Source organism: Scyliorhinus canicula, chromosome 10, assembly GCF_902713615.1.
Source record: "Scyliorhinus canicula chromosome 10, sScyCan1.1, whole genome shotgun sequence".
NCBI classification, from domain to species: domain Eukaryota; kingdom Metazoa; phylum Chordata; class Chondrichthyes; order Carcharhiniformes; family Scyliorhinidae; genus Scyliorhinus; species Scyliorhinus canicula.
The window spans coordinates 160,296,485-160,313,716 of NC_052155.1; the positions used below are offsets into that span (position 1 = coordinate 160,296,485).

The 17,232-nt window shown below is 40.9% G+C and overlaps 1 protein-coding gene across 6 annotated transcripts in view; it reads right to left on the reverse strand.

Annotated features, from left to right (window-relative positions):
• LOC119972737 (frizzled-6-like) overlaps positions 1–17,232 on the reverse strand; it is a 72,536-nt gene that overhangs the window by 21,685 nt on the left and 33,619 nt on the right. For 4 of the 6 annotated variants that reach the window (XM_038810045.1, XM_038810044.1, XM_038810042.1 and 1 more), the window contains one exon: positions 2,121–2,317. In XM_038810045.1, the coding sequence (XP_038665973.1) occupies positions 2,121–2,317 (197 nt within the window). Of the gene's footprint in view, positions 1–2,120; positions 2,318–10,141; positions 10,316–17,232 lie in introns of those variants that run through there. The other 2 variants (XM_038810046.1, XM_038810047.1) reach the window with 2 other exon arrangements.

Sequence of the window (17,232 nt, forward strand, 5' to 3'; positions counted from 1 at the left end):
TGGGGATTCACTCACCTGTGAGTTGCTCAGCATAAAATTCCAAGTCTTGTGACCTACTTTTGTCGCCACAACATTTAAATGCATGGTCCAGTTAAGACTCTGGTCAATAGTTAACTCCCAACATGTTGGTGGTGGGGTATTCAGTGATGGTAATGCCAATGAATGTCATGGGGAGATGGTTAGATTCTCTCTTGTTGGAAACGGTCATTGCCTCCAACTTAAGCAGTCACGAACAGCTGCGCATCATTCAAGGGCAGCACGGTAGCACAGTGGTTAGCACAGATGCTTCACCGCTCCAGGGTCCCAGGTTCAATTCCCAGCTTGGGTCACTGCCTGTGTGGAGTCTGCACATTCTCCCCGTGTCTGCGTAGGTTTCCTCCGGGTGTTCCGGTTTCCTCCCACGGTCCAAAGATGTGCAGGTTAGATGGATTGGCCATGCTAAATTGCCCCTTAGAGTCCAAAAGGTTACGTGGGGTTACTGGGTTACGGGGATAGGTTAGAAGAGTGGGCTTAAATGTGGTGCTCTTTCCAAGAGCCAGTGCATACTCGATGGGCCGAATGGCCTCCTTCTGCACTGTAAATTCTGATTCCAAGACTGAATTTTGTCCAGGTCTTGCTGCATTAGGGCACAGACAACTTTAGTATTGGAGTCATTACAAATGGTATTGAACATTGTGGAGTCATGAACAAATCGAAAAATCATAGAAGAATCATGGAATCCCTACAGTGCAGAAGGAGGCCATTCGGCTCATCGAGTCTGCACCGACTCTCTGAAACAGCATCTTACTTAGGCACACTCCATAGCCCCATCCCACCTATCCGTTGGACACAAAGAAGCAATTTAGGGAAGCCAATCGATCTAACCTGCACATCTTTGGACTGTGGGAGGAAACTGTAGCACCTGGAGGAAACCCACACAGAGAATGTACAAACTCGACACAGTCACCCAGGGTCAGAATTGAACCTGGGTCCCTGCTGCTGTGAGACAGTAATGGTAACCACTGTGCCACCGTGCCCGCTCTGATCGAGGGTGTGAGATTGATGAAGCAATTGAAGAGTATTGCGTTGAGGACACTACCCCAAGGAACTCATCCAGGCTTTCCTTGGCTCTGAGATGATTGACATTCAACAATTGCCACCATCTTCCTTTGTGCTAGGTATGACTCCAACAAGTAAAATTTTGCCCCCCCTCCCCCGCTCCAATTGACTTTAGTTTGCCAGGACTCCTTGATACCACATTCAGTCAAATTATGCCTTAATAAAGGCAGTCACTCTTGCTTCACCTCGAGTTTAGGTCTTTTGTCCATGTTTGCACCAAGGCTGCAATGAGGTCCTGAGCTGAGTAGCCCTGGAGGAACCCAGAGCAGTGAGCAGGTTATTGCTGAGTAAGTGTTGCTTGATAGCACTGTTGTTGACTCCTTCCATCACTTTGCTGATGATGGAGAGCAAACCCATCAGGTGAAAATTCCCCATCCTGTTTTTTTTATTAGCTGGTAAATAAGTAGTAAAAGAGGTTGACAGTAAAAAGTTGATATTAAAATACAACTGAGCATTATTTGCGGTTTGGCAGACAGAGCTTTGCAGAGGATAGAGTGCAGCAGACCAGCCTAAGGGTACTGAAAAGGATGCAACCGGAAGTGGCCACGTTCAGGAGATGGCTTTTGCTGCACTACGGTGGTGCTGCACATTCAGGCAGATGATATTTCAGACCTGGAAATAGGCAGATGATATTTCAGACCTGGAAATAGGCAGTTTGGTGATGAACTGAAGGTTTGAAACTCAGTTGATGATTAAAAGTAGATCAGTAAGTTTGTGCACTTTAATTAAAACAAGCAAACATGTAAATTTAAATACAAAAAGCAAAAAATGCATATAAAGTCAAACGGTATCTAAAAGCAGAAGATCAACATGTCTGTCGTAGTCTTCCATCAGTGTTTTATCATTTAGTTAGTTTTGTATTTCAAGCATTCACTTTTCATTTAAATCTCAAATTTAAATTTTTGTGTTTATACTTTACTGGAAACAGATTCCATTGTAAAGGTTTACTTTGATTCCTTTGGCAATGATGAGACACATCTACCATGTAATCTAGGTTAAGGCACTAGTGTCAATCCTCTTACCGGTTGCACTGCAACTCCTCTGGCCATGTGACCCCAAATGTCTTCATCACTTCTTCACAGTCCTGGAGAACTTCCTCACAAAGCTTTCTGCAAGGTGGGACAATCTGAATTTTGTCTGTACAGGCTGGCACAAATGCACTACATAGGAACATTTTCACTTTTGGTGAACAAATCAGGTTCATAAGTGGAAGAAAAGGCTGCAGGAGGAGAAAACAAAATTACTATGATTATGGTTTACACTGTGACACAATTTCATCTGGTTTCCTATTGGGAAGCATCATATCATACACAACACCAACATATAAATGGATATAGTAGAAGTTAGTTTCAGCTCTGTGGTTCTAGATTATTTAGATACAGATCAATTGCTAACTTTAGTTTCTCCCTTCAGATCTTTGCACACAATGCACCATTGGTCTGGATCACATTTTGGAAAGGAACAGGAGGAAACCATTGAGTGGAGTTTGTGGAAGTAGCAGAAGTCTCATTCCCTTTATAAAAGTGTATTTTAGTGCTGAATATATTTAAGGTCTTAATACAAAGTCATGAGACAACAGGCTTACTGATAGAAATTGATTATTTTAGTCAGATATGAGGCTTAAATGAAAACTCATTAAGAATAATTAACCATAATCCTATTAACCATGAGAGTAAGGAAAGCTGAATAGCTGGGAACATTTTGCAAGTTACTTGAGACTTGCTTAAGATTATAAGAACAGTGACGCCAACTAGCTAAAAGGCCCCATTGTTATACAGTAAAGAACTGGTAGTTCTGTCTCCAAAGTAACAGCCAGCCTAGGGCTGATAATTTCTGAGCGAAAATTGTGTTTCCCCAATAATGTCTAGATGCAGGTGTGGATAAGTTGGGAAATTGGCAGGCGATGGAATGAGAAATTGGCTCCAATATATTTAAATTCATACATCTCTTCAATTGATGGACACTTTGGCCTAATTGACTGAATTACAAATTAGTTAAAGCCAATCAGAGGTGTAAAGAAGGCAAGACCTTAAGATAATAATTTCCTTAAGAATAATTTACCTGGGATGGAAAAACTCATTCCGGAATCAATCTATCTTTTTTCTAAAACCTATTTCCTTGCTGCTTTTGCTAAATCGCCATCTTTCTTTTGTTTAAATCACTCAGTCATTTTATACTGTGTATTATGATTTGAAAAATAACCTAGATTTGTAATTGAATGAAAACTGAACTACTGTATTCGCTAAAGACGATCAATCTGACCTAATTTTGTATTGACAAATAGTTACCAGTGGGCACTACAGCTGACTAATAGAGTTCCAGTGGACTTTGCCAAAAAGCACAGATTTGACCTCTGTTATTTGGGAACTGAGAAGGGATAATGGATATCCAGGGTTTAGAATAGACACAGAGATCAAGCACTTAAAGAAAAAAATCTCTTCATAAGGATAATAGGAGACATTCCTACATCTAGCACCATTTCCTCTTTCGAAAGCAAGCGCAAAGCATAGAAAATCCAAGTCGAGGAAATTCTGAGCCAACAACTTATCCAAAACCCAACCATCTGTGGAATCTCTGGGTGCAGATCAGTCTTAGCAGTCACTGACACGCCCGCCAGAAACTTAACAAACATTCCAGATAGTGACCTTGGTGATCTTTGCCTCCCAAGGGTGAATAATACAGCCTTCCAGTTCCACAGAATAAATGAGGAAATTAACAGGTTATACCAAATAGAAGGTGATTCACAATTATATACAATTGCTGCTCTGTCGCTTGGTGGGAATGGAGCAAATTGGATTATACTGTTTGACAACATGCTACTGTTGTGGGGAGGACACAATCTTTTTTGCACTTCCTCATCCATTTTTGTTGAATTTGTATCCTGCTAATCCATGGCAATGCTTGCTAGTACTCCAAGTGTAACAAACATTTATTGCTCTGGGTACAAATTTGAAAACCTTAAAATCATATGAAATTGGCTATTCTCCCGTGAATGAATTTAGAGTGGCAATAGAATATACAAAGATAAAAGCAAATTTACTGCGGATGCTGAAATCTGAAACAAAAACAGAAAATATTGGACAATCTCAGCAGGTCTGACAGCATCTGTGGAGAGAGAAAGGAGCTAATGTTCAGTCTGGATGATTAAAGAGTTGCCAAGACTTTCCTCCCAACTATAGTTTTACGGCAGGGAATTAACCCTTAATGCTTTGTCCCCTTCAAACTGCTTGTTACAATTTACTTCTGATATTGGTGGCCCGTTACCCTACGCATTTCTTAAAGATGGAAGTTACCTATTATGGAATCCGATTATGTTGCCTTTTAACATTTTTACTCCAAACGTCTGAGCTCATCTCGACCTCTGCTGGTTTGATCACTTTATCAATAATATAACTCCACTGGCACTCACTGATGTAGTGAGTCAATCAAATATTTGGACCGTCACCACAGAGCGAGTTAAAATTGGCTCTATACAGCTCCTGGTGCATTTACTGAAAAAGCTGAGCGTTCGGAGCAGGCCAGAAAGACCAATTTCCAATGCCACTGCATAAAGGATAGAAATCAGTGCAGTCTTCAAGTGAGGTCGGATTAGAGAGTGGCATTATTAAATCAGGCTGCATTGGAACAAGCAAGTTCCAATTTAAAAGGCATAAACTTTGCCCTTATTTTTATTACTTATAATTTAATAGGAAATCAGGGGTGGCACGATGGTGCAGTGATTAGCACTGCTGCCTCATGGCACCATTGACCTGGATTCGATTCCGCCCCCGGGTCACTGTCCACGTGGAGTTTGCACATTCTCCCCATGTCTGTGTGGGTCTCACCCCCACAACCCAAAGATGTGCAGGGTAGATGGATTGACCATGCTAAATTGCCCCTTAATTTGAAAAATTTAAAAAAAAGAAAATTAATTAAAAAATGTTTTTGGGAAGTAATAACATAACGGGCCTGATTTTAACTCGTCCAAAACACATTCACCTAAGAGTTAAAAATCAGCCCTCTGTAAATGGCGAGGGCAAAGAAAAGTCTTTGCAGGCCACATATTTAGATTGCTGTTGAAGATAACAGCCAAAGTAGCCTTTAGATGAACACCACCAGGGAAGAGAAAGCCAGGCAGGCCAAAACAACTTGGCATAGAACTGCGATGGCCGAGCTGATTGAGATGGGGCTCACATGGGATGCAGTACAAAATGTAGCTAATGATAGAGAAAAGTGGCATAAGCTCATAACAGCCTTATGTCCCTCTAGGGACGAAGAGGGTAAGTAGGTAACTAATAAGCTGAAGGGTCAGAAGACAACCGGTGGCAGGATGGTGCAATTTCAGCATGTCAAGTTCATCCTTATATGCTCCGTTATAAAGCCAGGCATAGGAATATCTCATGCAAAAGAATTTCTATAAAATTGAGACAAAAACATTTTACTGTAGCAAAATGTCTCAGGGTTCTTAAGAAATGCACATGGGTGCAAGGTATATAGGTGAGCAGTTTCAAGGAACATTATTCTACAATTAGAGCCATTGGCTTGTGAAACCATGTCAAGGCAAATTCCGATATAAACAACATTATTTTTTTTACTTGTGTTCAAGAGTCTAGCAATTTGTGTGAAAACTAAAAACAGGTAGCGTTACGCATGAACTATATCCATTATACGCTGTAGATGAACCAGCTTTTCAATATCTGTATTACAATAATTGAAAAATCAACAGAAATCAATGTCATGCCCTGAACTGCATGATTTTTGCCAAAAAATAAATTCAGTTTAAAACGTATCCAAGAATCTCAGCAGTAAACATTAGATGGTCCCACTCACGGTTAGTAGAAATGCTACTTTAAAGAAAGAATGCCAATGGATATCAGCTACAGTTTACTTGTCATGCAGGACACAAAACTAAAAGTCCAAAAGTTTGAACTGCTGTTATTTACCCAAACGAATATTTGCACTGAAACACCACTATTCTGTTAAACAATGGGGCCAAATTCTTACTTGCATTCTTTGTGAAAGTGAAACATTGACTACTGCATTATGCGTGAGATTTGAGAACCATCAGTTTGCCACCAGGGGCAGAAGCTGGCATTGTATACATCCTTCCTGCAGTTAGCAGGAAAATTAGTATTGTTCACAACCAGCAGCCTGCCACACCCAGCCCAGCACATTCAATTCTGAACTTCAATGATTTTACTTATAACTTCAGTGAAAACTTTGCATGTCCTATTTAAATACTATATTTACTAAAGAAAATATTTCTTTATAAAATGTAATCCAACCAACACCTTATAACCTGTGATCTGGTGTCTTATTATAAATACATGCCCTTGCAAAATTCAGAATGCCTATGGCCTATGAATGTCTTTGAAATGATACGGAAAGAACATATGAATACACGGAGACAATCGTTTCAAAGCCCGCACATGTTTTTCCCAAAACAGGCAACATTTCAGGAAATTAAGTAGATTTATTTTTCTGCATGAAGAAAACCAATAAAAATGTAACATTTCAACATAATCGTATCCTATGATAACTTCCAGGACCCACAACGATAGCTTGAAAAGGGATAATAATTCAAAAGCCCATGATTAGACTTGATTTTCACATGTATTATTCAACAGACTAATTCTACACAATGTTAAGTTCAAAAGCTATTTCTTCCTAACTTCTTCCTCTCTATGCAAGTACAAACACTAAATCAAGTGCTGATTGAAAATAAATGAGCATTTGAAAAATAAGTGACATGCCTGAGCTTTTACAGCAAAATGTTTTTTAAAAATTGTGGTGTACTGTTAGGATAAAAAAAACTGCATTCAATCATAGAAATGTTACAGCACCGAAGGAGGCCATTCGGCCCCTCCTGTCCATGCCAGCCAGGTGCCTTTTCTAATTCCACCTTCCTGCACCCGGTTCATAGTCCTGTAGCTCAGAACATTTAAGGTGCAGATTCTGGGACGTTTTAAAGGAGTTTAGGGTCTCTGCCTCCACCACCAACTGCACTTTGGCAGAAAAACAAAGCAATGAACATTGCTGCAAAGCACAGCATGAGTACCTTTGAAGAAGTTTAGTTTAGAAAAAAACATTTGTCTATCTACATGTTATAACAAAGCTGCTTCTCCCAAGACCAGCAGTGTTTGCTACATCACCACATCCTTCATAAAGCAATACTTTTTCTTAATTTCACATTTGACATAAAAGGTTTGGCCTCAACATGCAAAAATAGTTTCATGCCTGAAGTAGTTTGATTTAGCCAGGTGCATTTGAAATGTATTCAAACCTGGAACTAGGCAGATGCTGTTGTAAAGTAAAAATGTTGGGGAAAAATGCTTTCTGGGCACTTATTCTAATGACTTTTAAAACAAAATACCTTGAGGAACCAATTCGGTATTTTAGACCTAGTATCACACAATGAGATAGGGTCAATTAGCAATGTTATAGTAAAGGAGCCACTGGGGAAGAGTGACCATAAAATGAATTTCTTATTAAATTTGAAGGCGATACAGTCAAGTCTGAAATTAGGATCATAAATGTAAACAGGGTCAATTATGATGGGATGAGGGGAAAGTTGTGTTTTTTTTTTTACTTGTGCATGGGGTGTAGATGTGATGGCAAGGCCAATATTTATTGCCTATCTATGACTGCCTCTAAATAATTGGTGGTGAACTGCCTTCTGGAGCCATTGGAGTCCATGAGGAGTGGGTACTCCCACTAGTGGAGAGGAAGTTCCAGAATTTTGATTTAGTGATAATGGAGGCAAAGTAATCTATTTCCAAGTTAGGATTTTTGCAAGAGATTGGGAATGTGATTAAAAGCTGACTGCAGATAAGCAAATGGTAAACATTTGAAGAAATAATTCTCAACCAATTTCCTTTTTACACTTGCCAAGTCCAGAATCAGAAGTCAACTGGAATTTTCCTTCTGAGGGCAGGTTGACTGATTGTAGAGTCCATCAGTCTTTCCAGAGGGAGACTTCCACGATGGGAGAAGGCACATAGGGTGAGCTACTCTGGAGGCACGAGTTCCAAGGTTCCAGCAGTTGACACGTTTGATGAGGGCCAGAGGTTTTTCTGCTGCTACTGACTCGATGGTAGACAGCACAGGCTGTTGCCTGGAGATTGGAGCGATGTTCTGGGCGTGTTCAAAGCCGAGGGGTTTCTGGCACGGGTTCTCCAATGTCATGTCCAAGATTCTGGGTGTGGCGCCGAGTCTGGAGGTGGCGATATCTGGTGTGTCACAAGACCTGGGAGTCCAGTAGGAAGAGTAGCCAACATATTGCCCTTTGCCTCCCTGATAGCCCAGAGATGGATCTTATTGCGCTGGCAGGACTCTGAGCCACGGAAGGTGGGGGTATGGGTGAGTGACCTGGCAGAATTCCTCTGTTTGGAAAGGTCAAGTTCGCTTTGTGGGGGTCGGAGGAGCGGTTCACCTGGAGGTGGAAACTGTTCATCGATTTTTTCAAGCTGAATTGTGGGGTCAGCGGGTTGGGCGAGGGGAGATAAGGGGGAACAAATTAGAAGGCAGGGCGCGTAGGGGCGTTTGTATCGGGGGAGGTTGGGAGCTTGTGGATTCTGTTCATGTTTTGGTCTTCTGATATTTTTATGTATATATGTAAAATGCCTTGAATTGTTTTGGTCTTCTGATATTTTTATGTTTTTCTGTAAAACGCCTTGAATAAAAATATTTTAAAAACCTATACACTGCTAAGTCCAGCAATCTTGGGAGTATCCTCTTCAATAACACCACGTTAGAAGAGGACATTGTCCATTGCCTGGTAAAACATTTGGCAGGCTTTGGAGAGACTCTCCAATTTGTCTCAAACCTGGCTGAAATAAGACTAAAGACCATTATAGAAGAATATTCCTTTAAAAGTAAAACTTACTTTAAAAATCAATGTAATAGAAGTAACTAACAGGTGGAGTTGATTGCAATTGTGTGTGTGAATTTTCTTTCTAAAAAAAAGTGCAGTGACTGTATTCTTTAGCTTGGCCGTCATTTGGGAGGAGAAACGGTTTGAACACCCACGCACCATTCACACTGCAATGCTTTTTGTGACAGATAGACACTTCAAAAATGAACTGCGTCATTGCATTGATCAGCTTTATCTCTTTTTAAAGAAGAGGCTGCCTTCTTTAAACATTAAATATAATTGACCAGATGACTCACTGGAAAAAGAGTATAATCACTGCCATCATGAATATTGAAAAGAGAAGCAGGGAGTACAACCTGCATCTTGTATAATTTCCAAAATCCCCTCTCTCTATCTTTCCTCCCCAGAAGTGTTTTTCCTCAGCCATGAGGATGGGGAGGTAACCTGCTCCTGCTAACTGCCATTAACTTTGTGTATGAGAGACATAAATAAACAGTCCGAGGCGACTTAATGGCTTCTATTCCCCTTCAGTGGGAAAGCAACGGCACTGGTTTAGCTCACTGGGCTAAATCGCTGGCTTTTAAAGCAGACCAAGCAGGCCAGCAGCATGGTTCAATTCCCGTACCAGCCTCCCTGGACAGGCGCCGGAATGTGGCGACTAGGGGCTTTTCACAGTAACTTCATTGAAGCCTACTCGTGACAATAAGCGATTTTCATTTTCATTTCACTCTGACACGCATACAGGCTTTCCAAAATACAGTTCAACTGGATTACATTCTCCCCTTTAAAATCATAAAGCAAATGCTGCTGAATAGTCACAAACAACTTGAGGCTTAACTGATTTAACTACCCATCTTATTTTAATCAGATTGATGGAGAGCAGATGATTGCATTGGTAGCAGATGCCAGTCCACATATCTAGAAAACATAATTTTCAGATGGACTTTTCAGCCAGTGAATGCATTGCTAATAAAGAAGTCACATACACTTAGTATTATGATTGCTTTCAGCTCGTTTTATGATTTAATCATCAGGATATGAATGGAAGGATGACCCCAGGTTTTCAGATGCATCCCTGGAGCTGTTGTGAGGAGCAGAAGGGAAACAGCGAGATGATGTCGGATAGGCTGACCAACAAAGCTTGGCTGGATGCGGCAGGGGAAAATTGTTGACCAATTAATACATCTATACCTGGAAGGTACTGGATTTGCTCTTCTTCCTTTGCTTCTGCCTCACCTTGGCACACCTGCTCAAAGGAGTCGTCTATTTAGCCCGTCTGCATCCTGTAATTTCAATCTGTTCTAAATGACAATGCTTGCTTTCAGCTCGTTTTATGATGTAATCATCAGGATATGAATGGAAGGACGACCCCAGGTTTTCAGATGCATCCCTGGAGCTGTTGTGAGGAGCAGAAGGGAAACAGCGAGATGATGTCGGATAGGCTGACCAACAAAGCTTGGCTGGATGCAGCAGGGGAAAATTGTTGACCAATTAATACATCTATACCTGGAAGGCACTGGATTTGCTCTTCCTCCTTTGCTTCTGCCTCACCTTTGCACACCTGCTCAGAGGAGTTGTCTATTTAGCCTGTCTGCCTCCTGTAATTTCAATCTGTTCTGAATGACAATGCTTTGCAGTATAAGAACCCTGGGAAATCGCTACATTGCTAATTAATGAAGACTAATTTAAATATTATGAGTGACAGTACACTTCTTAATTTCATCATTGTACACAGGATTAATAAATAATGGCAGGACCCATGGCTCTGGGCAGTCTGGTATGTAATTTATAAAGGTTTATGCTTTTGTCCTCTATGCCATTTTATATATTTATAAAATGAAGGTTTCCAATGCTTGCTGACAGTCTACTCAACTTGACATATCACTCTTCAAAGATTTGTATATTCAAATCCACAGGCCTTTTGTGCAACTCCATTAAAAATTGACTTTTTAAATTTATATCATCTCGCCTTATTTATTTTCTTTATTACCAAAATCTCAACAGGAAGGTTATAAGATGTCTAATCAAAAGTTATGTTTCATTGGAGTATTGTAGGAGGCAGAGGACCAAGAGGTCAGAGAGGGAGTATATCTATTTACCAAATTAGGCAGCATACAAAGATATGTAGAGGGATAGGTAGTTTTGAGGAAACAGAGGACTTGCACAGGCTAGTGGACAGACTAGGACCGAAGAAGGGGCAGATGAAATACAGCGTGGAAAAGTGTGAGAATGGTAGGAAAAAATAAGAGACACAGACTATTTTCTAAATGTGGAACGGCTTTGGTAATCTGAAGCACAAAGGGACATAAAAGAGTCCTAGTTCAGGATTCTCTCATGTTAACATGCAAGTTTAGTTGGCAGTAAGGAAGGCAAATGCAATGTTAGCATTAATTTCGAGGGGGCTAGAATACAAGAGCAGGGACGTACTGGTGAGGCTGATTAAGGCTCTGGTCAAACCCCATTTGGAATATTGAGCCGTTTTGGGCCCAGTATTGATGGAAGGATGAGCTTGCCTTGGAGGGGGTGAAGAGGAAGTTCACAAGAATGATCCCGGAAATTAAGGGCTTGTCCTAGGATGAACAATTGGGGACTCTGGGTCTGTATTCAATAGAGTTCAGAAGGATGAAGGGGGGGGGGGGGGGATCTCATTAAATACTGAGAGGCCTAGATAGGGTGGATGTGGAGAAGATGTTTCCACGAGCAGCAGAGACTAGAACCCAAGACACAGCCTCTGACTGAAGGGACGATCCTATAAAATTGAGATGAGGAGGAATTTTTTTAGCCAAGAGGGTGGTGAATTTGTGGAACTCTTTACCGCAGAAGGCTGTGTAGGCCAAGTCACTGAGTGTCTTTAAGACCGAGATAGATAGGTTCTTTAAAAAAAAATTTAGAGTACCCAATTAATTTTTTCCAATTAAGGGGCAATTTCACATGGCCAATTCACCTACCTGCACATCTTTGGGTTGTGGGGGCGAAACCCACCCAAACACGGTGAAAATGTGCAAACTCCAGTGACAGTGACCCAGGGCTGAGATCGAACCTGGGACCTCAGTGCCATGAGGCAGCAGTGCTAAAGACAGATAAAGGAGAATGGAGATGAGAAACATATCAGCCATGATCGAATGGCGGGGCAAACTCAATGAGCTGAATTGTCTAATTCTGCTCCTATATCTTATGGTCTAATTCATCCTGATGGTTCATAACTGTTTTATTGTGAAACTATCATTCAGTACAAATACAAATTTCCACTCTTCCCTTCTGGATCCTTGCCCTGTCCTGAAGCCAACCCTAACTGGGGAAAATACCCAGCTCTTAAGTACAAGCTTCAATGAACATCACCTGCTTTCAACTCTGAAGCATGACCTGGTTTACTTTGGGACCTGCATTCCTAACATTGTCAGGAGTAGCCATGATGTGGAAATGCCGGTGTTGGACTGGGATGAGCACGGTAAGAGGTCTTACAACACCAGGTTAAAGTCTAACAGGTTTGTTTTGAATCACTAGCTTTCGGAGCACAGCTTCTTCCTCAGGTGAATCACCCGAGGAAGGAGCTGTGCTCCGAAAGCTAGTGATTCAAAACAAACCTGTTAGACTTTAACCTGGTGTTGCAAGACTTCTTACTGTGTCATGAGTAGGACAAAGATTTGAAATGGCAAGCTCCCCTGTGATCAAACTCATGTTGTTTCGTAAAGGCTGTCTCGTAAAGGCTAAAAGTAGAATGAGACCAAGATAATCTTGATTCAAATTGGGAATCCAAGTTAAACAGGTTTACCAGATCCAAAAAGGTGTTAGTTTTCACTACCTCACAACTTCAAATAATAGTTCAAGGGAAATGAATGAAGTGCCAATATTTTCATTTTCAATTTAGATGTCAATTTGAAATCAGATATGTTTTCAGAATTTAAGGGAAAAGAATCTACAGCACTGAAATAGAAAAGATTGATGTGGAGATGCCGGCGTTGGACTGGAGTGAGCACAGTAAGAAGTCTTACAACACCAGGTTAACGTCCAACAGGTTTATTTCAAATCACTAGCTTTCGAAGCACTGCTCCTTCCTCAAGGTGAGAAAGGAGCAGTGCTCCGAAAGCTAGTGATTTGAAATAAACCTGTTGGACTTTAACCTGGCGTTGTAAGACTTCTTACTATGGAAAAGATTGTATTACATTTCTTGCCTTTAAAAAAAAAATTGAACAACGTGTTGTTAGGTGAATTGAACATTCTGAATTCTCCCTCAGTGCATCTGAACAGACACTGGAATGTGGCGACTAGGGGATTTTCACAGTAACTTAATTGCAGTGTTTTTTAATATAAATTTAAAGTACCCAATTTTTTTTTTCCAATTAAGGGGCAATTTAGCGTGGCTAATCCACCTAACCTGCACTTTGGGTTATGGGGGTGAAACCCACGCAGACATGGGGCAAATGTGCAAACTCCACATGGACAGTGATCCAGGGCCAGGATTCGAACTTGGGTCCACAGCACCATACTCACAGTGCTAACCACTGCACCACATGCCGCCCTAGTTGCAGTGTTAATGTAAGCCCACTTGTGACAATAATAAAAGGTCAATAAAAGATTAATTTTGCAAGATTCTCTTCCATAGAATCCCTACAGTGCAAGAGGCCGCCATTCAGCCAATCAAGTCTGCACTGATCCTCCAAAAGACCACTCTACCTAGGCCCATCCCCTGCCCTATCCCCATACATTGATCATAGCCTTACATATCTTTGGACTGTGGGAGGAAACCAGAGCACCTGGAAGAAACACACACAGAGGGAAAAAGTGCAAACTCCACACAGACAAGTTACCCAAGGCAATTGAACCTGGGTTTCTGACACTGTGATGCAGCAGTGCTACCGCTGTGCCAGGACATTTATTAAGCAGCAACTGAAATCACGAGTAATTTATGCTGCCAGGTCACTTTGTGGGAAGGCATCATCATTTTTCACATCCATCTAAAATAGCCAATATAATTAAAACTAGGCTGCAATTCACTGGTAATAATTCAGGAAATGTTGTTCACTGTGCAAGCAGAATTCTCCAACAAAATAGATTTCAACAGCGTGACCCTCCTGCACTGTGGGAATTCTATGATCCTAAATTCTATGACCTGTCGTATAGTCATCGCATCTACTTGTGGTTTTTTGTGACCGTACAAATGTGAGAGTTAATCTTCATAGAACATAGAACAGTACAGCACAGAACAGGCCCTTCGGCCCTCAATGTTGTGCCGAGCCATGATCACCCTACTCAAACCCACGTATCCACCCTATACCCGTAACCCAACAACCCCCCCCCCCTCCCCCAACCTTACTTTTATTAGGACACTACGGGCAATTTAGCATGGCCAATCCACCTAACCCGCACATCTTTGGACTGTGGGAGGAAACCGGAGCACCCGGAGGAAACCCACGCACACAGGGGGAGGACGTGCAGACTCCACACAGACAGTGACCCAGCCGGGAATCGAACCTGGGACCCTGGAGCTGTGAAGCATTTATGCTAACCACCATGCTACCCTGTTGCGCACTTCCTCATCCTTCATGAATGCCTCCACCCCAGAGTTATTCCATCAGTTATTTCAAAGTACTAATTCAGAGCTGGCTGGTACCTCAGGGCAGTTGTGGTGGTGGGGAGGAGGGGTTCTAAAGGAAAGATTTTAAAAAGTGGTAAAGCTGTCACTTGAGATTTGGCCTACATTTCATAGATTTACCATCAGATTAAACTGGTACACAGGTTCCCTGTCTATTCACAAGAGATCATGCTATGAAAAGCATACAAGAAGCACACCCATGAAACAGAGCATCAATATCTTACTCATGACCCCTTGAAAAAAGGAGACATATTTCATCTTGTTGCAAAGCTTTACATCTTTCTACACATGGGATTCACAATGAATAATTCCACAGTATCAAAATAAGTTTAAAGAGACAAAGTGGAGCTTCATTTTGCACATTAGTCTTTGTGGGAAACATACACCACAGATTGTAGAAGCCCTCCCCTCTGCTCCCCTACCCCAACACTGACTTCCATAAAATTAAGTGTGTCAGTAATTCAAATAGGGAAGGCTCCTGCAAAGAACTTGAGAAAACAAAGTTACTTCTTGAATTTTTAGTATTTTATTTTGAAAGTATGCCTAACAAAGTTCATGAAACATTAATATACTGATCTAAAAAAATATCCCACTTAGGTGTTCCAAAGGTAAAATCATGAAGTGTTGCAGATAATATGATAAATTCAGGTGTTTATAACATTAAACAAAGAGAAAGGAAATTACATTTCCTTTAACTCAAGCAGATGGTCTTTGCTACAGGGCAAAGCAATTATCAGTGGACACAAAGAGGGGGCAAAATAAAAATTGCATCAAATAATAATTCTGAACAAATTTGCTGCCCCACAGCCACCTGGATCTCAACTACATCATGTACCAAGGGTGCCAAGAGCACAAGAATAGCAGCCATCCAACTCCAATGGCCTATTACCCAACATTTGTCAGGCTTCGTAGTTTTACTTCCTCTTCTTCACCAGGACTATATCTAGTATAATCCAAATACCCACGACACCAGACCAGGAAACTGATGAAAAAAAAACACAGCTAAACCAAGTAGAGTAGGAACAGAGATCTAGTACCATCAGCTCACAACTTCACTGCACCAATTCTACACCCTCTACACCTATCTAATACAATCAGAATTCAGCGTCCCATGAGTGAACATGCCCTATTACAAAACAAAGAACATAAATCAACAAGCTGCAAGGTGCATTCAATGAGTGATGGGCATGGGAGCAGATTCCTAGACAAAGAGGGAGTTTCTGGCCAACAGATAGAATTAAAAAGGTTTTCAGAACACCAGGAATCCACCCAGCAAAAAATGAAAAGTTTTTTGGCATCTGGAAAACCAATCAGGAAATTCTTAGATGATGAAATACATGAAAGCACGATGCTGCAGTGACCAAAGGGTTTCACAAGTTTGCATACAGTAGCAAATTATTCAACTGATGGGGAATTTGCAGTGACCAGCCAAGACAAGACTGTAGTTATAACATTCTCTTACTTCTCAGTGTTCGTCTTCCCCATAGCTAAATGCTGGATATTAAAAATCAGTGCAAGTATGCACCATAGCAGGCAACAGTCTCAAGTCAACAAGCTTGCTGAAATCTGTCACAGTAGACAGTGTTTTGGCAACCATACTCTGGTTGCTATGGTGATGCCTGCATTTCATTTTCACAAACCAGTTTTCTATTCATTAAATGGAGAATCAGGATCCTCAATTTTGTGTGATTTGACAGTTGGATACAAATGAAAGGATTGTGATTAATGTTGAGAATAGTCCAAGTCCTATTTGTTTCAACATGTTTTGCTCACTTTTTATTCAATACTCAAAGAAGAAGCCATGATAAGAGTGTTCTACCCAGTGCAGATTCTACCATTCCAGATTAATGTGCGTCTGTGTGGGTATATGGCACAAATAACTATAAATCTGTCCTACTGAGTGCAATAGAAGGCAGTCAATGATCTACTACAATACTCAGATGCATGCTTTTTAAATATATGCACACAGGGGGACCATCCATTACATTGTTCAAAGGCTGTTGCCAAGACCAGGAGTCGGAGGATTTGGGGCCAAGCTGCAGGAACTAGCTGAGCATTTTTAATAACATGGGCTGTAACAACCCAGCTGGAAATCTGGCACTTGCTGGTTACGGAGGTCACACAAGTCCAAAGAGTTGAAACAAAGTTTATTTGCTACAGAGAAGAGAGGGCAGTTCCGATTCCCCTGACAAAAGCTTAGCCTTCTACAAGTGTGTTGCACTGTCTTTGGCTTCAGTGCACAAAGTAATTTCCCAAGGCAAGCTAATCAGCTGGACAAGTAAAATTATAGCTTTCTTCTGAACATTTTCATGGTTAGTGCATAAAATAAACATTTTCAATATTACAAACGATTTTCCCTTCAAATATTTTCTACGGAAGATTAATCTCAGCAGCGCCTTACTAGAACATTAAAGACTCAAAAAAGTGGCTTTTTAAAAATCGCAAGGATTAAGAAGTATCCAGCTGAAAAAATATGAAACAATTTTTCACGTCTTGACAATATTCCTGCAACACGGCAGTAATATTAATCTATTCAACTATTAATCTTTATTTTCTATTGTTTGAGTTATCTGCCAAATATGAAAGGAATGGAGTTGCTCTAACCATTTACAATATATTACAGATACGTTAATATATTTTTTAAAGTTAAATTTCACTCGTGCACAAAACACTGGAAGGTAGACAGACT